General features: G+C 41.1%; 1 protein-coding gene across 1 annotated transcript in view; it reads left to right on the top strand.

Moving 5' to 3' along the window:
* PSMF1 (proteasome inhibitor subunit 1) overlaps nucleotides 1-20,156 on the top strand; it is a 41,565-nt gene that overhangs the window by 7,147 nt on the left and 14,262 nt on the right. The window contains exons 4-5 of the mRNA XM_028118695.2: nucleotides 2,213-2,295; nucleotides 13,416-13,601. Of these exons, the coding sequence (XP_027974496.1) occupies nucleotides 2,213-2,295; nucleotides 13,416-13,601 (269 nt within the window). The remainder of the gene's footprint in view (nucleotides 1-2,212; nucleotides 2,296-13,415; nucleotides 13,602-20,156) is intronic.

Raw genomic sequence — 20,156 nt, 5'->3', positions numbered from 1 at the left:
CAGGGACATGTTGGCATCTGCTGGTGGGAGTGGACATTGGGATCACCTTTGTGCAGCCCGTTTAACAGTACAGATCAAGAGCCTTAAATGTTTATGAGGACTTCACCCAGTGACCCTACTTTTGGAACCAAGACAGGAGTCCTCCATATAGAAAAGCTTTGTGCTCAAAGCTGTTCACCTTCTGGTATTATCAAGGGAGGGACTTCATCACAGGGGAATAATTACGTAATTTAGGGTAAATCCTTTCGGTGACAACAGGGTTGGAAAGAAGCTTACTGTAGGCCAAGGGGCTATTTTAGTTCTTTAGATAAGCCTAGCTCCCTGCTATCCTGGCGCCCTTACAGTTCTCATTTCCAGGGATGGAAAACTCTTCCCCGCACCGTGGACTGCCTCACACACACCCTCCTCCCTTCAGCCCCTGCTGATTCCTTCTCATTTTTCACTTCCTCAAAAAGTATAGTCCTGACTACCTACTCTCACCTGTCAGAAAAATCTAAATTATGCCTCCCTACATTCATCATTTTACTTCTTTGCTGGTCCTTACCACAATTATATACTTAGTGGTCCTTTGGTTTGATGTTTGTCTTCTGCCACTGGACTGTAAGCACCCCAAGGGCAAGGACTCTCTTGTTACGTTTGCCCTGGTTGTCCCTGTGTGCTCATATAAAAGTCGCATGCAGTCTGTATCACACTGTACCTGGCTGTTTTCACTCAATATCTTTTGGAGGTCTTTACATGGGAATGCATATAGATATACCTTATTCATTTTAACTACTATGTAGTATTCTGTAATACCGTAATTTATCCCTTCCTGGTTTTTTTCCCTTTATTTAAATTCAGTTTAGTTAACATATACTGTATTATTAGTTTCAAGGGTAGAATTCAGTGGTTTATCACTTGTATATAACAGTCAGTGCTCATTACATCAAGTGCCCTCCTTAATGCCCATCACCCAGTTACCCCATCCCCCCACCGACCTCCCCTCCAGCAACCCTCAGTTTGTTCCCTAGAGTTAAGAGTTCTTATGGTTTGCCTCCCTCTCTGCTTTTATCTTATTTTTCCTTCTCTTTCCTTGTGTTCATCTTCCCCCTTTCCGTTTTGACGAACATTTACATCTTGTGTCAGAGTTCTTAGTTATAAATAACAGAATTCCCTCAAGTTAGTTAAACAGATTTGGTTTATTAAAAGAACTGGGATAGCCATTGAATTGTTGGAAGGGCTAGAGAAACAGGTTCAAGGCAGGGCTTTCAAGACAGTGCCTCAAAACCACACCATGGAAACCGCTGCTGCTGCCACCACTCAGGCATGAGGTGCTGGCTTAGGCTGCAGGCCCTGGAGCCCCTTCTCATGAGCCGTTGATGCCTCTGCTGCTACCCTCGTCAGCAAGATGTCTGCCCCTTGCTGGGCCTGCTTTTCCATGTTGCCCACCTCCCAAGTCAGAGACGTGTGGCCATTTGGCACCTCAGTGACATGCCCGTGCCCAGACTACAAAAGAGCCTGGGAAGTAGGTTTACTGGGCTCTGCCTGAGAAAGGCAGTATTTCTAAATCAGAGCAGTCCCCAAGCATCAGAAGGTTATTTCGCTAAATCAGTCAGAGAAAGACAAGTATCATATGATCTCACTGATAGGAGGAATTCTTAATCTCAGGAAACAAACTGAGGGTTGCTGGAGTGGTGGGGGGGCGGTGGGAGGGATGGGGTGGCTGGGTGATGGATATTGGGGAGGGTATGTGCTATGGTGAGCACTGTGAATTGTGTGAGACTGATGAATCACAGACCTGTACCTCTGAAACAAATAATACATTTTATATTAAAAAAAAAAAGTAGGAAGAGAAAAATGAAGGGGGGAAATCGGAGGGGGAGACGAACCATGAGAGACTATGGACTATGAGAAACAAACAGGGTTTTAGAGGGGAGGGGGGTGGGGGGATGGGTTAGCTCGGTGATGGGTATTAAAGAGGGCATGTATTGCATGGAGCACTGGGTGTTATGCAAATAATGAATCACAGAACACTACGTCAAAAAGTAATGATGTATGGTGACTAACATAATAAAATTAAGTCTTAAAAAAAAAAGGGTATTTTGCATATTATAGACATTCCCGGTGTGTTTCTTTGTGCATGTATAGTTCTTTAACTTGAATATTTAATTGTTATTCTCCCATTAGTCCAGAAATATCCCCAGTTTCTTGTTTTCTGTTTTCGTTTTTCTAGGAAAGTGGGTCACAGCAGGTATCAGATTTGACCCTGAATTTGGATGATTATATCGATTCAGAACACCTGGCTGACTTCCACAGGTACTAAGTGATGGCTTTTCCCTGGGAAAAAGAAGAGAGAAACAATGGAATGGGGTGGAGAAGCCCAGAGAATCAAGAAAGGTTAATAGAATGCTCTTTGTCTCCTGGGCATAGTCACTTCCAGTACTGTGTCATGAAGGCAGTCAGCTACAAAGGAGGGAGCACTGGAGCTGGAGTCCAGACCCTAGGTCCCAGACCTCTAACTTGGACATTTTCTTTCTCTTGACTTCCATGTCCTCATCTGTGAAATAAGGAAGTGGGATTAGATTATCTGCAAGGTCTAAATTCTCTTTTCTGTTCTTAATTTATTTTAAGAGAAGATTCACATGGGAAATACCACATGAAGTAGAACGATGTAAGCAAGAGTCCATAAGTGTTGCAGTGGCTCCAGGGGAGGGGGGAGGTCAGGCCGGTGAGGTCAGTCCTAGTAGGCTCCTGGAGAAAAGGTGTACCTAATCTGGTCTCCACCTCAACTTTTTCTTTTAAATGGACTTCAGTTTTTAGAGCAGTTTTAGGTTAACAGCAAAATCAAACAGCTAGTGCAGAGAGTTCCCATGAACACCTTCCCCTCCAGCCACCCCCACACAGCCTCCACTATCAGCATCCTGTACATTGGTTGTAATGGAAGTACCTGCGTGGGTACACATTCTCACCCAGATTCCATAGTTTATATTCAGGTTCACTATTGGCAGTGTGGGAGTATGTTTACCTTTTTATTTTTTTAAGATTGTATTTATTTATTTGAGATAGAGTGAGCAAGAGAGCACAAGGGGGGGGTGGGGGCCAGATGGAGAGGGAGAAGCAGGCTCCCCACTGAGCAGGAAGACCAAAATGATGCCGGCTTAATCCCAGGACCCTCGGATCATGACCTGAGCTGAAGGCAGACACTTAACCAACTGAGCCACCCAAGAGCCTCAAGTATGTTTATGTTTGGAAGAACCTGCCATACTGTCTTCCATAGTGGCAGCACGATTTTACATTCCCACCAGCAATGTATGAGAGTTCCTGTTGCTCCACATCTTGGTCAGCATTTGGTGGTGTTAGTTTTTCAGATTTGGTCATTCTGATAAGGGTGTAGTAGTATCTTGTTTTAATTTACAGTTCCCAAATGACATACAACTGGAGCATCTTTTCATATGCTTATTTTCCATCTGCATATCTTCTTAGATGAGGTGTTTGTTAAGGTCTCTGGCCCATGGTTGGTTGAGTTTTAAGAGTTCTCTGTATATTTTGGGTAACAATCTTTTATCATATGTGTTTTGCCAGGATTTTCTCCCAGTCTGGCTTATTTTCTCATTCTCTTGACTTTTTATTTTGAAATTTGCTACGCCACAGAGAAGATGGTTTGCTAAAAATATGAGGTGAATACCCATATACCTATCACTTAGGTTTACCAGTTTTTAACATTTTGCCACATTTGCTTAATTTTTCTGTGTCTGTTCTTTGAACCACCTGAGAATTATCTCCAGACTTTGTGAATCTCACCTCTAAATATTTCAGCAGTATCTCCTTGTTCATACGAGGGCATCCTCCTATATAATCTTAACATAGTTCTCACACTCGGGAAATGTAGAGCAGATGCAGGAGTATCATTTAATACACAGTCCATGTTGATATTTCTGCAGTCATCCTGGAGTGTCCTTTTTAGCTAGTGTTTTGGTTTTTCATTTGCGGGTTCTTTCTTACCCAACCAAAGATCCCATATCGCCTTTATTTTCATGGCTCTTTAATTCCATTTAATCCAGAACAGTTTCCTAGATGTTTGTTTTCCACGGCTTTGGTGTTTTTGAAGGTCAGTTATCATGTAGAATGTTCAGATTGTTTCCTAGTGATCAGATTAGGTTATTTGCTCATCATTTGATTCAGACTGAACATTTTTGACAAGAGCATTACATAGGTGAGGCTGTGTTCTCCTCAGTGTCTCACATCAGGTGCAGATGTCTGTCTCGTTGATTGATCACTTGGTGGTGTCTGCCAGCTTCCTCTCTAGTAAGGGCATCTGTTTTCCTTTGTGTTTAATAAGTGATCTGTGGGATTATACCAGCAGACCATGAGTACTCTGAGACTCATGAGACTTCTAGCAGTCTTTCATCCAGCAGTCTTGGCATCTATCGATGATTCTCGCCTGAGTCTGTTATTACAGAGATGAATGTAAGACAGTAACTTTCTATCTTAATCATTCTTTCTACATTTATGAACACTTTTTTACAAAAAAAGTTTTCTATTCTTCCTGTCCCTTTTATTTTTTAAAATACCAGTGTAGACTTAAAGATTCTTTTGTATCCTAAGTTATGGTCCGTTTCTGTTGTTCTTTGGATGCTTAAGTTCTTCCACAGTTGACCAGTGGGAACCCTTTTAGGCTGCCTCCTTTGTCCTTTTGACATGTCCCCATCATTTGTAGAGTGTTTCATAACGTTCTAACACAGTAAGATGTTCTAGCCTCACCTTGTACTTTTTTTTGCCCCTGCCTTGAAGTCAGCTGGTTTTCTAAGGAGCCATGATTTCTGTTAGTGGGGAATCATATTTAAAAAACAAAATCTGGGCCCCGAATGTGCTCATTAATACCAAGGATGCCATTGCTTCTAGGCCCTTTCAGTGAGTGAATAGAGCTTAGAATCTTCCCTTAAAGTCTTTTCTTAAATTTTAAACTGATGCTTTCGTTTTTAATCTAACACCATGGGATTCTTACTCTTTTATTCTGTACTTTACCTCTCTTCAACATATCTACTCATTTGTTTGATCCTAAAATACACACATAGTTTCTGACCTGCTACATCAGTATCAACGAAGAATAAATCAAACAAATAAAGTTTCACATACAATTTCTTTCCAATTCTTTTTGTTCAGCTGTGTCCCACTGAGGATGTATATAGTCAGGGTATTATGTTCAGAGGGTACTTAGGTGAATGCTTCTTTCTCCACAAGTGTAATGAAATTGTTACATGGTTAGGCCCAATTATTCCCATTTTATTCCATTGTAAGACTTTTTTGCCATCCTCATTGACCTCCTTGATTTTAGAGGAAGCCTGGCAGCGGTGTAAATTCACAGTCAGAACTGCCTAGAAACCCTGTTGCATTTTATTATATCTAATCAGGAATAACCATTTGAACCCACTCCACTCCTCTCAGACTTGCAAACCATCTGCCTCCATGATTGAGGCCACCCCTTTGTCTCTGCCCCTCTTCCGTGCAGTCTGTATATGAGGAGATCCCTACTTTTACTCCAGCTCCCCACCCTTCAGTTGATTTCCCACATAGTAGTCAGACCAGCCTTTTTAAAACGTAGTCATGGTTAAAACCCTGGCTTGAAATCCTTCAGTGATACCACCTCACATACATTAGGATGGCTAATATCAAAAAAACAAAAACAGAAAATAACAGGTGTTGTCCAGGATGTGGACAGATTGGAATCCTTGTGCAGGGTTGGTGAAAATATAAAATGGTGCAGCCACTATGGAAAATAGTGTTGTGGTTCCTCACAAAATTAAATTACCATATGATCCAAGAATTGTGCTTCTGGGCATATACCCAGTAGCATTGAAAGCAGGGTCCAGAATAGATATTTGTATACTCACATTTATAGAAGCATTATTCACAATAGCTAGAAGGTGGAAGCCATGTAGGTATCCATGAATACCTAGAACAGGTGAATGGATAAACAAAATGTAGTATATATGTACAGTGGTATACATACGATGTGGTCTATACCTACAGTTATTCAGCTTTAAAAAGGAAGGAAAAGCTGGACATATGCTTCCACATGGAATAACCTTGAGGACATTATGCTAAGCAAAATAAACCACTCACAAGCAGACAAACACTTTATGATTCCACTTAGATGAGATACCTATAGTAGTCAGATTCATAGAGATAGTAAAATAGTGGATGCCAGGGCTGGGAAAATGGAGAATGGGGCGTTATTATTTACTGGGTACAGAGTTTCAGTTTTGCAAGATGGAAAGTTCAGAAGATGGGTGGTGGTGGTGGTGGTGATTATGCAGTAATCTGCATATTTAACACCACTGAGCTATACACTTAACAAATGGTTATGTTGGTAAATTTTATATGTATTTTCCCACAATTAAAAAAATTTTTTTAATCTGAAAAATAGTCAGAACCCTCCAGTGAATGTTGTGTGCTCTTAGGATAAAGAACAAAATCCTTGATGAGGCCTAAAGCCTAACCCCTGCAACCCTGTCCCATACCACTTCCCCCTTAGTTGCTATGCCTGGGTCACGGGCCACCATGCCCCACCCCCTTCAGATCTCTCCCCCGTGCCTAGAGCACTCTCCCTGATCTCCTCACACAATCAACTCCTGTTCTTCCTTCAGTTCCCATTGAAACATCAGTTCCTCAGAAAAGCCTCTCCTGCCCCCCCCACCATGTTTGAGGTTTCATAACACCGTTTTAAGCATTTAATAAGTGGGTATTTTATGATTAGAGATGGTCTTCCCCACCCTGGCCTGTGATCTCCTTGAGGGCAGGGCCTGGGCCTGTTCTGCATATGGTGGGCAGTGGAATGAGTGCAGTGAGGCCAGCCCAGGGAGCAGCCCGAGCTGCTGTTCCGGGTGCTGCCCACTCCATGATCCCTGCACCCCTAAAGTGGGTAAGGAAAGGACGGAGCCTTTCTCTTGACTTCTTCGTTCTGGAATTGTATTGCAAGAGAAGGTGATGAAACCTGTGGAAGAACCCAGGTCCTGTACTAGGCTCTACATGCTCATTATAGCATTTAGTTCCCTTAGCAGTACTGAGAGAAACGGTGAGTGTCTCCATTTATTTATTTATTTATTTAGTACATTTGTTGGGGTTTTGTCCTGGGGGAGTGTTTTGTTTTTTTGATGACTGAAATGCGGGACCAACAGTACTACCTCAGGGTGTTCTGAGAACAAAACGAGATGTCAGCCCAGAGTGCTCAGGGCTGGTGCAGCAGCTCTTAGTAAACATACAAAGGGAAAAATATCTCATCACCGGGCACCATCTCCATGGAAACTGAGGCTCTGAGAACTGGGGTATGGATCTGCCTCCTGATCCATACCTGACCTGATGGTCCTCCCTCCCTGCTCCATCGTACTGCCAGCAACACTGAACTGCATGTCTCTAGTCACCTTCCCCCATCCAGCCCTCCTTGTTAGGTCATCATGGCATGTCTCATCCACACTAGGTGGGAATTTGTGCCCCTCGGTGAGCAAACTGATTTGCTAAGGAGTATAAACCCGTTGCTTTCTGCCCTGCCCCTTCTGGTTCTGCCCTTGCAGGATGACAGGCTATAGCTGTCTTTTGCTGCTACCAAAATGGCAGTGCTACTAAGGCTTAGAAATTGTGCAAGAACTTCAGACTTGAGTTCTGCAGGTAAACACATATCCTACATAGGAGATCAGAGGCCTTCCAGCTGTATCACACACAGCTCATCTGATTGAAAGGAAAGAGGATTTAGATTTACCCCTTCCGCCCAACTTGATCAGGGAAGCAGCAGGGTCCCCAGAGTTCTGTGTTCTGAGCAAGAACCTGATTGTTGTAGGGATGTAGAGACCATAGGCCCTTAGATCTTCCAAGCCATTGCACGTGTTACACTTCTGAATCACGGAACTCTTTCTTCACAGTGTTCTTTAGGATTGACATATTAAATTAGAGTAAAATTGCTCTGGTGGAAAGGGTAAGGGCAGGAAATTGAAGTCCCTGGGCTTTCTCTCTCACTCTCCTTGGGCCCCCTTCTATGTGAGCGAAAACTTGAAAGCACTGATCTAGTATTCTCAGTTTATCTTATGGTTATATAATAAAAATGTATTTTTTAATTAAACTTTTTATTTTGAGGGGCACCTGGGTGGCTCAGTTTGTTAAGGGTCCAACTCTTGATCTCAGCTCAGGTCTTGATCTTAGGGTCATGAGTTCAAGCCCAGTGTTGAGCTCCATGCTGGCCGTGGAGCCTACTTAAAAATTAAAACAAAAAATTTTATTCTGAGATAATTGTAGTCTTAAATGCAGTTGTAAGAAATAATACAGAGATTCTTTGTATCCCTTATACATTTTACCTCAGTGATCACATTGTACAAAACTGTACTAGATATTATAGCCAGGATATTGACATTGATAAAATGATACAGAAACTTTTTAACATCTAAGGATCCCTCTTTTTTTTTTTTTCTTTTTTAGAGAGGGTTGGGAGAGACAAGGGGACAGGGAAAGAGAGAATCTCAAGCAGGCATGAAGCCAGATGCGAGGCTCGATCTCACAGCCCTGTGATCATGACCTGGGCCAAAGTCAAGAGTCAGATGTTTAACCTGACTGAGACACTCAGCTGCCCCCATAAGGATCCCTCTTGATGCCCTTTTATTGCCACACCCACTGTCCCTCCCCATCCCTAACCCCCTGGCAACCACTTATTCTCCATCTCTAAAATCTTCTTATTTCCAGAATGTTAAGGGACACCTGGGTGGTTCAGTTGGTTAAGCGTCTGCCTTCAGCTAAGGTCATGATCCCAGGGCTCTAGGATCAAGTCCCACATTGAGCTCCCTGCTCTGACGGGATCTTGCTTCACCCCCTGCCTGCCACTCCCCGTTTGTGCATTCTCCCTCATGCTCTCTCTCTCTGACAAATAAATAAAATCTTTAAAAAAAAAAAAAATCTCTGCCTTAAAAAAAAAAGTAAATGGAATCATACAATATGTAAGCTTAAGCTAATGGGATTGGCTCTTCTCACTCAGTATAATGCTGTTGTCATCCATCTGAGTTGTTGCATGCATCAATAGTTTGTTCCATTGTAAAGGTGAGTAGTAGTTCATGGTATGGGTGTACCACTCCTTGAAGGATATCTAGTTGTTTCCAGTTGTTTGCTATTACAAGTAAAGGTGCTATGGACATTCAGGTACAGGCCTTAGTGTGAACATAATTCTCATTTCTCTGTGATAAATGCCCAAGAGCACAATGGCAGTTGCATGTTTAGTTTTTTTAAGAGACTGCCAAATGATTTTCCAGAGTGTCTGTACTGTTTTACATGTCCACCACCAGTGTATGAGTGATAACATTTCTCTGCATCTTCACCAGCATTTGGTGTTGTCACTCTTTTTCATTTTAGTTATTCTCATAGATATGTAGTATTATTTCCTCATGGTTTTAATTTGTATTGCCCTAATGGCTAATGATGTTGAGCATCTTTCCATGTGTATATTTGCCATCTGTGTATCTTCTTTGGCAAAGTGTCTGTGTCTTTTGCCCATTTTCTAATTGGATTGTTTGAGTTCTTTTACTGTTGTATATTTGAGAGTTCTTTATATATTTTAGATGCAAGTCCTTTCTTAGATGATGGCTTATAAATGTTTTCTCCCAGCCTGTAGTTTGTTTCTTCATTCTCTTAACAGGGTCTTTCACAAAGTTTTTAATTTTCATAGTATTTATCAATTTTATGGATCATGCTTTTGGTGTCAAGAATGCTTTGCCTAGCTCTAGAGCCCCAAGATTTTCTCTTACGTTTTTTCCTAAGCTTTTTATAGTTTTATATTTTACATTTAAGTCTGTGGTCTATTTTAAGTTAATTTTTATATATAAGGTGTGAGGTTTAGACAGAGATTCATTTCCTTGCCAATGGATGTCCAATTGCACTCCAACACCATTTGTTCTTCCTTCATTCAGCTGCTTTTGCAACTTTTTCAAAAAGCAGTTGTCTGTACTTATGTGGGCCTGTTTTTAGGTTTTCTGTTTTTTTCCCATTGATCTTTATGTGTGTCCCTCTGCCAGTATCACTCAGTTTTGATTAATGTAGCTACATAGTAGACCTTAAAATTGAGTAGAATGATTCCTCCCACTTATCTTGTCAAGATAGTCTGAGCTATTCTAGGGCCCATGCCTTTCTGTACTAACTTTAGGATAAGCTTGTGTATGTCAATAAAAACTTGCTGGGAGTTGCATTAAGCCTATAGATCATTAAACCTATAATGGGGAAAATTGACATTTTTACTATGAACACGGTATCTCCGTTTATAAGTCTTACTTGAATTCTTTCATCATCATTTTGTAATTTTCAGCATGTAGATCCTGAACATGTTTTTGCTGTTTCTTTTCTGGAGGAGGGGGGTGATTATAAATTGTGTTCTGCTCTTAGTTTTGATTTTCAAATATTCATTGTTAGTATATAGAAATGCAGTTTATTTTTGTGTGTTGATCTTTTATGCGGTCACCTTGCTGAACTCATTGTTCTTGGAGGTTTTTTTGTAGATTTCTTGGGAATTTCAAGGTAGACTATCATGTCATCTGCAAAAAGGGAAGTTTTATTCTTTTCTTTCTAATCTTTATATTTTTTCTTCTTTCTTATTTATTGCTTTATTGCGATGACTAGAACTTCAGTGTTATGTTATTTGAGAGTGGTGAGAAAGAACATCCTTGCCATGTTCCCAGTCTGAGGCAAAGTATTCAATCTTTCGTTATTTTTAATGTTATTTTCATTCAAATTCTGACTTTATTTACTGGATTTGTAACTAATAGGTGTTCTGAAAACTTACTTAGTTAATGGTTGTGAAGGACTTAGGACAGTGCCTGTCACATAGTAAGTGCTCAGTAAATATTAGTTATTGTATCATTATTGCTCCGTATATATGTGTTCCAAAACTCAGTATTTAAGGTCCCAAGAACATACCACCTAAACCATTTGGGAATACAATCCATATTTGCCACTTTTACCTGTTTGGTGTCTTCCCAGTTAAAGGGAAACAAACTTAATTTGTAAGACTTTTACCTCTATTCCCATTCCAGTAAACCTTAAAAGGGGGAAAAAAGTCATAGCTCAGCTTTTGTTCCCTCCTTTCCTACTCCCAGGTCTCTCCCTCCCACTTAGCTTCAGAAATATCCTCTAGTCAACTCAGGTCTTTCATTATTAAGTATATTATTGTGGGGTTTTTTTTTTTAAGGTTTTTATTTATTTATTTGACATAGAGAGGGCGCACACAAGCAGGGGGAGCAACTGACAGAGGGAGAGGGAGAAGCAGGCTCCCTGCTGAGCAGAGAGGCCGACGTGGGGCTCGATCCCATGACCTGGAGATCATGACCCAAGCCGAAGGCAGACACTTAACCAACTGAGCCTCCCAGGCACCCCTCTTAAGTATTTTGTTAACTGTAGGTTTTTGTAGGTGTTCTTTATGAAGCTCAAGAGGTTCCCTTCTTTTCCTAGTTTGTTGAGAGTTTTTATCATGAATGGATTTGCATGTTGGACTTTGTCAGATGCATTTTCTGCATCAGTTGGTAGGCTCATACGATTTTTCTTAGCTTATTGATATGGTAGGGATTTGTGAATAGTGAACCGGCCTTGCATACCAACAGTGAATCCTGGGGTATATGATTCTTTTTATTATATATTTTTTAATTCAACTTGTTAGTACTTTGTTGAGCATTTGCACATCCAAGTTCATGGGAAATGCATGTCTGTAGTTTTGTTTTTTATGCTCTCTTTTGTCTGGCTTTGATATATATGAGGCAATCCAGGCCTCATAAAATGAGTTAGGAAATGTTTCTTCCTCTCCTGTTTTCTGGAAATAACTGTAAATTGGTGTTAATTCTTCTTTAAGTGTTTGGTAGCATTCTCCACTGAGATCATCTGGCTCTGGAGAGTTCTTGTTTTGGATGCTTAGGTATGAATTTTGTTACTGTAGTAGAACTCTTTAGATTATTTTATTTTGGCTGAGTTGTTAGTTTGTGGTTTTTGAAGAATTGGTCTGTTCTAAGTTGTTGAAGTTACTGTTAGCATTCTCTCACTATCCTTCCAGTGGCAATACATGTGTTGTAATATCCCGTGGCATTCTTGATATTGGTGATTGGTGTCTTCTCTCTTTTTGTGTTTGCCAATCTTGCTAGAAGTTTGTCAATTTTATTCATTTTTTGAAAGAACCAGTTTTTTAATTTAATTTTCTCTCTCATTTTCCTATTTTTCTCTTTTATTGATTTTTATTCTTTATTATTTCCTTACTTCAGCCTTGCTTCTGGTTTAATTTGCTCTTCTTCTAGGTTCTTGAGGTCAGAATTTTGATTATCGATTTCTTTCCTCTTTTCCAATATAAGCATTTAGCGCTATGAAGTTTCCTCTCAACAGTATTTTAGCCATATCCTCACATAGTTTTTTCTAAGATTTTTACATTTATTTTAGAGAGAGAGTGCACAAGTTGGGGGAGGGACAGAAGGAGAGGGAGAGAATCCCAGGCAGATGACCTGCTGAGCTGGGAGCCCAATGCTGGGCTCAATCTCACAACCCTGAGGTATGACCTGAGCCGAAATCAAGAGTCGGCCACTCAACCAACTGATCCACCCAGGCACCTCCATCCCACATATTTTAATATGTTAGGTATTTATTTTTAGTCAGTGCTTTGTATTTTTTTTTTTTTATGTCTTCCTCTTTGACCTGAGGGTTATCTGGAATTGGGTTGCTTAATTTCCATGTATTTAGAGACTTCTTTCTATTTTGATGTTTAGTATGATTCCATATGGTCAGAGAACATACTCTGTACAGTTTCAGTTTTTTAAGATTTGCTTTTTGGCCCAGGATATGGCTCATTTTAAAACACCAGATTTTTAGGAATTCTAGAGCACCACCCACTCATCGCTACCTCATCCTGCCTCAACACCTCAGCTACAGCTCACAATGCTTGGCTGTCACAGGCAGACAAAAAGAGGCCCAGCGCAGCCTCCTGACGGTTCTGAGTTGGTGACAGAACTGGACCTTGAGCCCTCAAGAGCCCTGCCTACCTGGGCCAGGAACCTGGTTCATCTCCCTAAGAGCCTTGGCCATCCGTGACCCTTCCCATGACACGTGACGAACACACAATGAGACTGAGGATAGGGCTGGGCAGGTACGGAGGAGCAGCCAGTCCAGGCCCTGTGCCCCTGCACCGTCACCTCTTTCTGATGGGGTGGTGAGTGAGGAGGGGCAACTCAGATGCCTAAGAAGCTTAGGCCCAAATCTCGGCGACGACACCGGGCTGTTGCCCCCCTCACGCAGGTCCGCCGGGCGGCCCATTCCCACCCTTGCAAACAGCCCAAGCGCAAAGCCAAGAGCTGTCAGGGCCGCCGTTGCCGCCGCCACAACAGTGTGTACGGGGTTGCCAGCCAGGTGCCAGCAGTTGCCACCTCGTCTCCTTCCTACAGGACCTACAAGAACAGTGAGGAACTTCGGTCTCGCATTGTGTCTGGAATCATCACACCTATCCATGAGCCCTGGGACAAGGCTAGCGTCAGCAGTCCCCACCAGGAGTTTCCACCTGCCACTGCCAGAGAGGTGGACCCCCTCCGAATTCAGCCACAGCACCCACACACGAGCCGGCAGCCTCCCTGGTGAGTACAGAGCCCCCAGCGGGCAGCCAGCCCGTGCTTCTACCAGATTCTAGCCATAGCCATCCTGCCACCTGGCCCCCTCTCTGGCCTCCATGTGTCTGCAACAGATTGTCAGAGTCTTGGTGGATGGAGACGTAAGTGGAGCAGAGAGTTCTGGTGCGACTCCTAGTCACCCTAACTACCCAGCTTCTTCGGGTTGCAGGGACCAGGGCTAGGCATTTCAGGGAAATGCAGATGCAGAAGTACCTTCCCAGAGGGGATGTAGGCCAACTGTCTTGCCTGTTTCATTTCATTCATGGTAGTCACCTAACCTCGTTGACAACTTCAGAACTTTTCCAAAACAGCATGGGGTATGAGCATGTCTCATCCAGGATCTTAGCAGGTTAGGGTGGCAGCATCTACGACAGGAGACTCTCGTGCTCTGAGGAAAGAGACAAGAACCAGCGGAAGACCTTAGTCTTTGGCTGAGATAGCGCTTCCCATTGTGGAATCCCCAGCGTGGTAGTAATTGGGGCCTCGGGGTTCACTGTGGGGCCATAATAAGCACTCAGTAAGTGTTCACTACCACTGTTATTTTATCCTGTTTTGCAGTTTTGTATCTTTGATTAGTTAAAAAAAAATGGGAAATCAATTTATTACAATAAATAACAATTGGTACGTCTCTTTGGCACTCTTCGGAAATCCTATGGGGAGGTTGAATAATAAAAAGTAGTTGAAGGGTTGGGAACAGCTTGTCTGATCTAACCTTATTTTATAGACAGGAACAGAGGTAAGATGACCTGCCTGAGGTCACCAGCCACTAATAAAGAGGCAGGGCCAGGGCTGCAGTTCAAGTGTCAAATCCCACTGCAGTGCTCTGCTGTGATGTAGCCAGAATATGGTGGCGAGACTGAAGAACAAGCGCTGGACAGCAATCAAGGGGGTTGGGGTGGATTTTTACACTTTAAGTAGATAGTAATTCTCAGCTCTTTCAGACTCACTGCCCATGTCAAAACAAATATTCTGTGAAATCTCGTTTACTTCTCTTGAGATGAAATTCACAGATAATCTAATTGAATGCACACTTCAAAAGGAATCAGTATAAAGTCCTAACTATAATATAAATGAGAAATAGAGAGTAATTAGTAAGATAATGTCTATTTGATTGTGTAGATGACTGAGCACAGTTACACTGGAAAATTTAGTCAGACATTTGCACTTGTATATGGAATTATGTTGAATTTGACAATAACAGAAGCTGGCATATACAGATGTATTGGAGCAAAACTCAGATAGTATAAACTGTATTGCTGTTACTAACATGACTTTTCAGAAATGATGACCAGTTCTTAGGAGAATGGCAAACAAAATATTAGATGGACAGTGTCTCATTAGATTTGGGTAATTTATGAAGGCTTTACGCCTCCCTGAATACCTAACAAGACTTTTGAAGGTTGTGTGGGATGCAGGTCATTCTTCTAATGTAGAATTCATTATGTAGAACGTGCAGAGTCTCTGGCATCTGCCTCAAGTGCTGTGAGGACCCTCCAACCAGGTGGCAAGCAAAAATCCCCCCAGGGCTTCCACAGTGGCACCTGGAGGCTCTGCCACCCTAACTGGGAATCAGGCCTGGAGTTTATAATTATGAAGATTAAAATTCCTAGCCTTGGAAGAACCGAAAGAATCAAAAATAACCATGTCACAACTTCTCCTGAAATAACGTACCTAGGCACAAATCGTCAATGTTTGCTAAAACCCTTAGGTAATAGGTTGATGGAGAACTTTATAATGAATAGATCAGACTGCTAGCACCTGAGCCCATAGATCAATCTTAACACTAAAAATGGGATAGCCAGACATTAAGTGTCTTCAAATATGATGCAATCGTAATTACACAGCAGCCTGGATGTAGATATAACTCCCAGATTAAAAGAAGCATGAAGGATAGAAGAATGAGTTAAATAGACACATGAGGATACATGTATTCCAGCCAAAACTGGAACATGAAAATTTTTTACGGGATAAGTTAACCCTGTTTTCGTTTTCAAATAAATGAATGGCATGAGGAAAAAAGGGAGAGTGGGGCTGTTATTAAAAGAGTTATGTCAACTAAATACAGTGTTGGACCTTGTTTGGATCTGTGAAGCCCTGATACCAAAACCAAAGACCTCACAAGAGAACTACAAACCAGTATCCCTTTTGAATACAGATTTTAAAATCCTCAACAAAATACTGGCAAAACAAATCCAGCAACGTAGAAAAAGGATTATATACCATGACCAAAAGAAATTTATCCCAGAAATGGTTGGTTTTACATCTGAAAATAAGTTAGTGTAACCTACCACATAAATAGAAGGACAAAAACCACATGTTCATTTCAATAGAGAAAAAGCATTTGACAAAATCCAACACCCTTTCATGATAAAAGGATTTAGCAATAGGAGTTACTTAATAAATAGCATCTGCAGAAAGCCCACAGCTAATATCCTACTTAATGGAGAAAAACCAAATGCTTTCCCCCCTAAGATCAGGAAGAAGACAAGAATGTCTGCTCTTGTTACTTTTATACAACATCATACTTGAGATTCTAGCCAGGACAATCACTCGAGAAAAAGGAAAAGTATCTAGATTAAAAAGGAAGATGTAAAACAAACTGTTTGCCAATTACATGAGATCCTCATATAGGATATCTGAAGGAATCCTCTAAAAAAACTTTTAAAATAAACAAGTTCAGCAATGTCGCAGGATACACGATCAAAAAAACAAAAATCAATTGTATTTATGTTAGCAGTGAACAATCTGAAAATTAAGGAAATGATCCCATTTATAATAACCCCCAAAGAAAAAACACTTAAGAATAAATTGAACAGAAGTTAACTTGTACACTGAAAACTAACAAAACATTTTTGAAAGAAATTAAGATCTAAATAATGGAAAGACATTCTGTGTTCATAGATAGGTAGGCTTAATATGGGCAGTGTTCTCCAAATTGATCTACATATTTAATGCAATCCCAATCCCAGAGTTTCTTGTTCGCAGGTTTTTTGTTTTCTGGGGTTTTTGTTTTTGTTTTCAGAAATTGTCAAGCTGATCCTAAAATTCATATGGAAATGCAAGAGAACCAGAATAACTAAAGCAATTTTGAAAAAGAAAAAAAGAAGACTCACACTTTCCAATTTCAAAACTTACTACAAAGCTACAGTAATCAAGACAGTGTGGTACTAGAATAAGGATAGACATATAAAGCCAAGGGAATAGAATTAAGATCCAGAAATAAACCCGTACATCCATGGGCAATTGATTTCAACAAGTGTGCCAAGATAATTCAATGGGGAAACAATAGTCCTTTCAAATGATGCTGGAACAACTCTATATCCACAGGCAAAAGAATGCAGCTGGACCCCTTCCTCACACAGAAATTGACTTAAAATGGATCATAGACCTAGGCATAAGAGAACTATAACACTCCTAGAAGAAAACAGGAATAAATCTTCATGACCTTGACAGTAGTGTCTTAGATACAACACCAAAAGTACAAAGTGGACTTTGTCAAAATGAAAACCTTTTGTGCATCAAAGGACAGTCAAGAAAGTGAAAAGATAACCCACAGAATGGGAGAGAGCATTTACAAATCATAGTTGATAATAGACTTGTATTCAGAATGCATAACCCTCACAACTCAGTAATAAAAAGACAACCCAATTTATAAATGGTTCTACTGGTCCATGAGCATGTGAAAAGATGCTCAACATCATTAATCATTAGGGAAATGGAACTCCAAACCACAGTGAAATAGTACTTGTTTGTGCACATAATCACGTACAACTTCTGTACGTGAATGTCCATGGTATTGTTCATACTAGCCAAAAAGTGGAAACAACCTAAATATCCATCAGCCGATGATCCAATATACAAAGTGACACGTGCATACAGTTGAATGTTATTCAGCAGTAAAAAAAGGATGAAGTACTGATGGATGTCACAACCTGTGTGAGCCTTGAAAATATTTTACTAAGCGAGAGGAGCTACATATTGTATGATTTTATGTGAATTGTCCAGAATAGGCAAATCCATAGAGACAGAAAGTAGATTAGTCATTTCCAGGAACTGAGGTGGAGGGATTGGTGGGCATGAATAGGGAATGACTGCTAGCGGGTACAGGGTTTCTTCTTGGGGTGCAGAAAATATTCTAACTAGAATATTTGCACACTCTGTGAACATCTAAAAACCATTGCACTGTATATTTTAACTGGATGAATTTTATAATATGTGAAATATATCTCAATAAACTGTAAAAGAAAAAAAAAAAAAGGTCCCAGCCTTGGCTTTATTGGAAATGTGAACATACAGCAATAGAAATGAGGCCTCTGGGTTCAGACTATAAGAGATTGCTCATGATTGAGACTTTGATGTCTTTCCTTCAACTAGAGAATAGTTTGTTAGTACCTAGGTGGTATTTTATGGGTTCATCATCATACCGGCAGAAGTGATTTATTTAAAATTAGCTGCTGAGTGCTTTCCCCCTTAGAAACAAGGCATAGGTATCCACTCTTCACCACTCTTATTCAGCATGGTACTGAACATTTTGCTACCACATTAAGACAAGAAATAAAAGGGATACAGATAAGAGAGGAAGAAATAAAACAGTTCATGTTTGCAGATGACATAATGGTCCAGATAGGAAATCCCAAGGAATCTACCAAATAATAGCAGTAACAACAGTAATAATAATGAGTTCGGCAAGGGTCCCAGCCCAGGGCTCAGAACGAATGTGAGCTGGTAACGCAAATGGGATCACAGATTTAAATGTGAAACCTAATGCTACAACACCATAGAACTCAGAGGAGAAAATCTTCTGAATCTAGGGCTTGCTGAAGCGTTCGCAGGACACTAAAAGCACAATCTTTAACAGAAAGACATGGTTAAATTGTTCTTCATCAAAATTAAAAATGTTTTGCTCTATGAAAGACCCTGTTAAGAGAATGAGAACATAAACTACAGACTGGGAGAAAATGTTTACAAACCACACTCCTGACAGAGCAGTCATATCTAGAAAGATCTAGAACACTCAAAACTCTACAGGTTAAAAAAAAAAAAACAATTAGAAAATAGGATGAGGATGTGAAGAGATAGCACACTAAAAGGATACACAGATGGCACACAGCACATGAAAAGGTATTCAGCGCCATTAGGGAAATGGAAATTAAGCAATGAAATCCTTCATTGGCTAAAATTAAAAATAGAAATGATACCAAATGCTGAGAGGGTGCAGAGAAACTCAATGTCTTATCCATTGCTGGTGGGAATGTAAAATGGTACAGCCATTCAAGAACATTGGCAGTTTCCTAAGCAAACACTTCCTAGTAAGATCTAGAAATTGTCCTCCTCTGTGTTTATCTTAGAGAAACAAAAATTATGCCCACGCAGAGGCCTGTAGACAGATGTTCATAGTAGCTTTATTTGTAATAGCCAAAAACTGGAAGCGATCCAGATGTCCCTGAGTTGGTGAGTGGGTAAGCACACTTACCCCATGGACTACTACTCAGCAATGTAAAGGAGCGAACTCTTGATGCACACATTAATGATGGACCTCAGGGTCATCGTGCTGAGGGAAAAAAAGCCAATTCTAAAAGGTCCCATACTATACGATTCCACTTACACAACACTTTCAAAATAACAGTATTAATAGATGTGCTAAACAGATTAGTGTTTGCCAGAGGTTAGGGAAGGGGCAGGCTGTAGGTGTGATTATAAAGGTGGGGGAGGTAGCATGAGGGAGCTTTGGTGGTATAACTTGGAGAAAACTGGGTGAAGGGTACACAGGATTTCTCTGCACTATTTTTCCAACTTCCTATGACTCTAATTATTTTAAAATAAGTATTTAAAAATGTAGATGCTAAGGAGCCACTTAGGTTCTTAAGTTCACAGTATTTCTTGAGCTCACTAGGTGTGAGGCACTAGATCCAGCCTTGGGTGCTTCGAGAAGACCAGTGACGCCATCTTCTCCTGCTGCCATCTCATCCGGGAGGGCCAGTGTCCTAGGGAGCACATGCAGGGGGAGCCTGAACCACGCTTGGTGTTCAGGGAAGGCTTCCCCAAGAAGGGGCTGACCTCTCCGCAGGCTCCTAAAGAATGCGGAGTATGCATCAGTCAGTGAAGAGTAGGGTAGGAGGGGTGTTCCAGCATTGAAGGCCTGACCTGTGCAGAGCCCCAGAAGGTTAGGAAGTGGTTAGAGCCAAGTGCAGTGGTGGAGGCAGGGAGGGGGGCGGTAGTAAGGCAGAAAGCTAAAACTCGTTGTTTCAGCATACCACTCTTAGCACGTGGGACTCGGTCCCTTTTTACCACCACCCCACCCGCCTCCCCCATATCAAGGAGAGAGAATTGTATGGCGGTCTAGAGCACAGGCTTTGGAAGTTGATCAGCTAGATTCAAACCCTGACGTAGCTTTACCTGTCCCTCGGTGAACACATTTAGCCTGGGAGCACCTTGGTCTCCTCATCTGCACCTTGAGAATTATTATGCCTGTCTCAGAGCTCTCTCAGGATGTGGTGTGTCGAGTTCATTGCTGAGAATATA

Source organism: Eumetopias jubatus, unplaced genomic scaffold (assembly GCF_037043125.1).
Source record: "Eumetopias jubatus isolate StellerSeaLion01/CBP00866 unplaced genomic scaffold, mEumJub1_p1.0 scaffold_9, whole genome shotgun sequence".
NCBI lineage: Eukaryota > Metazoa > Chordata > Mammalia > Carnivora > Otariidae > Eumetopias > Eumetopias jubatus.
The sequence above is the reverse complement of the archived record's forward strand: the minus strand, read 5'-3'. Positions and strand labels throughout refer to the sequence as shown.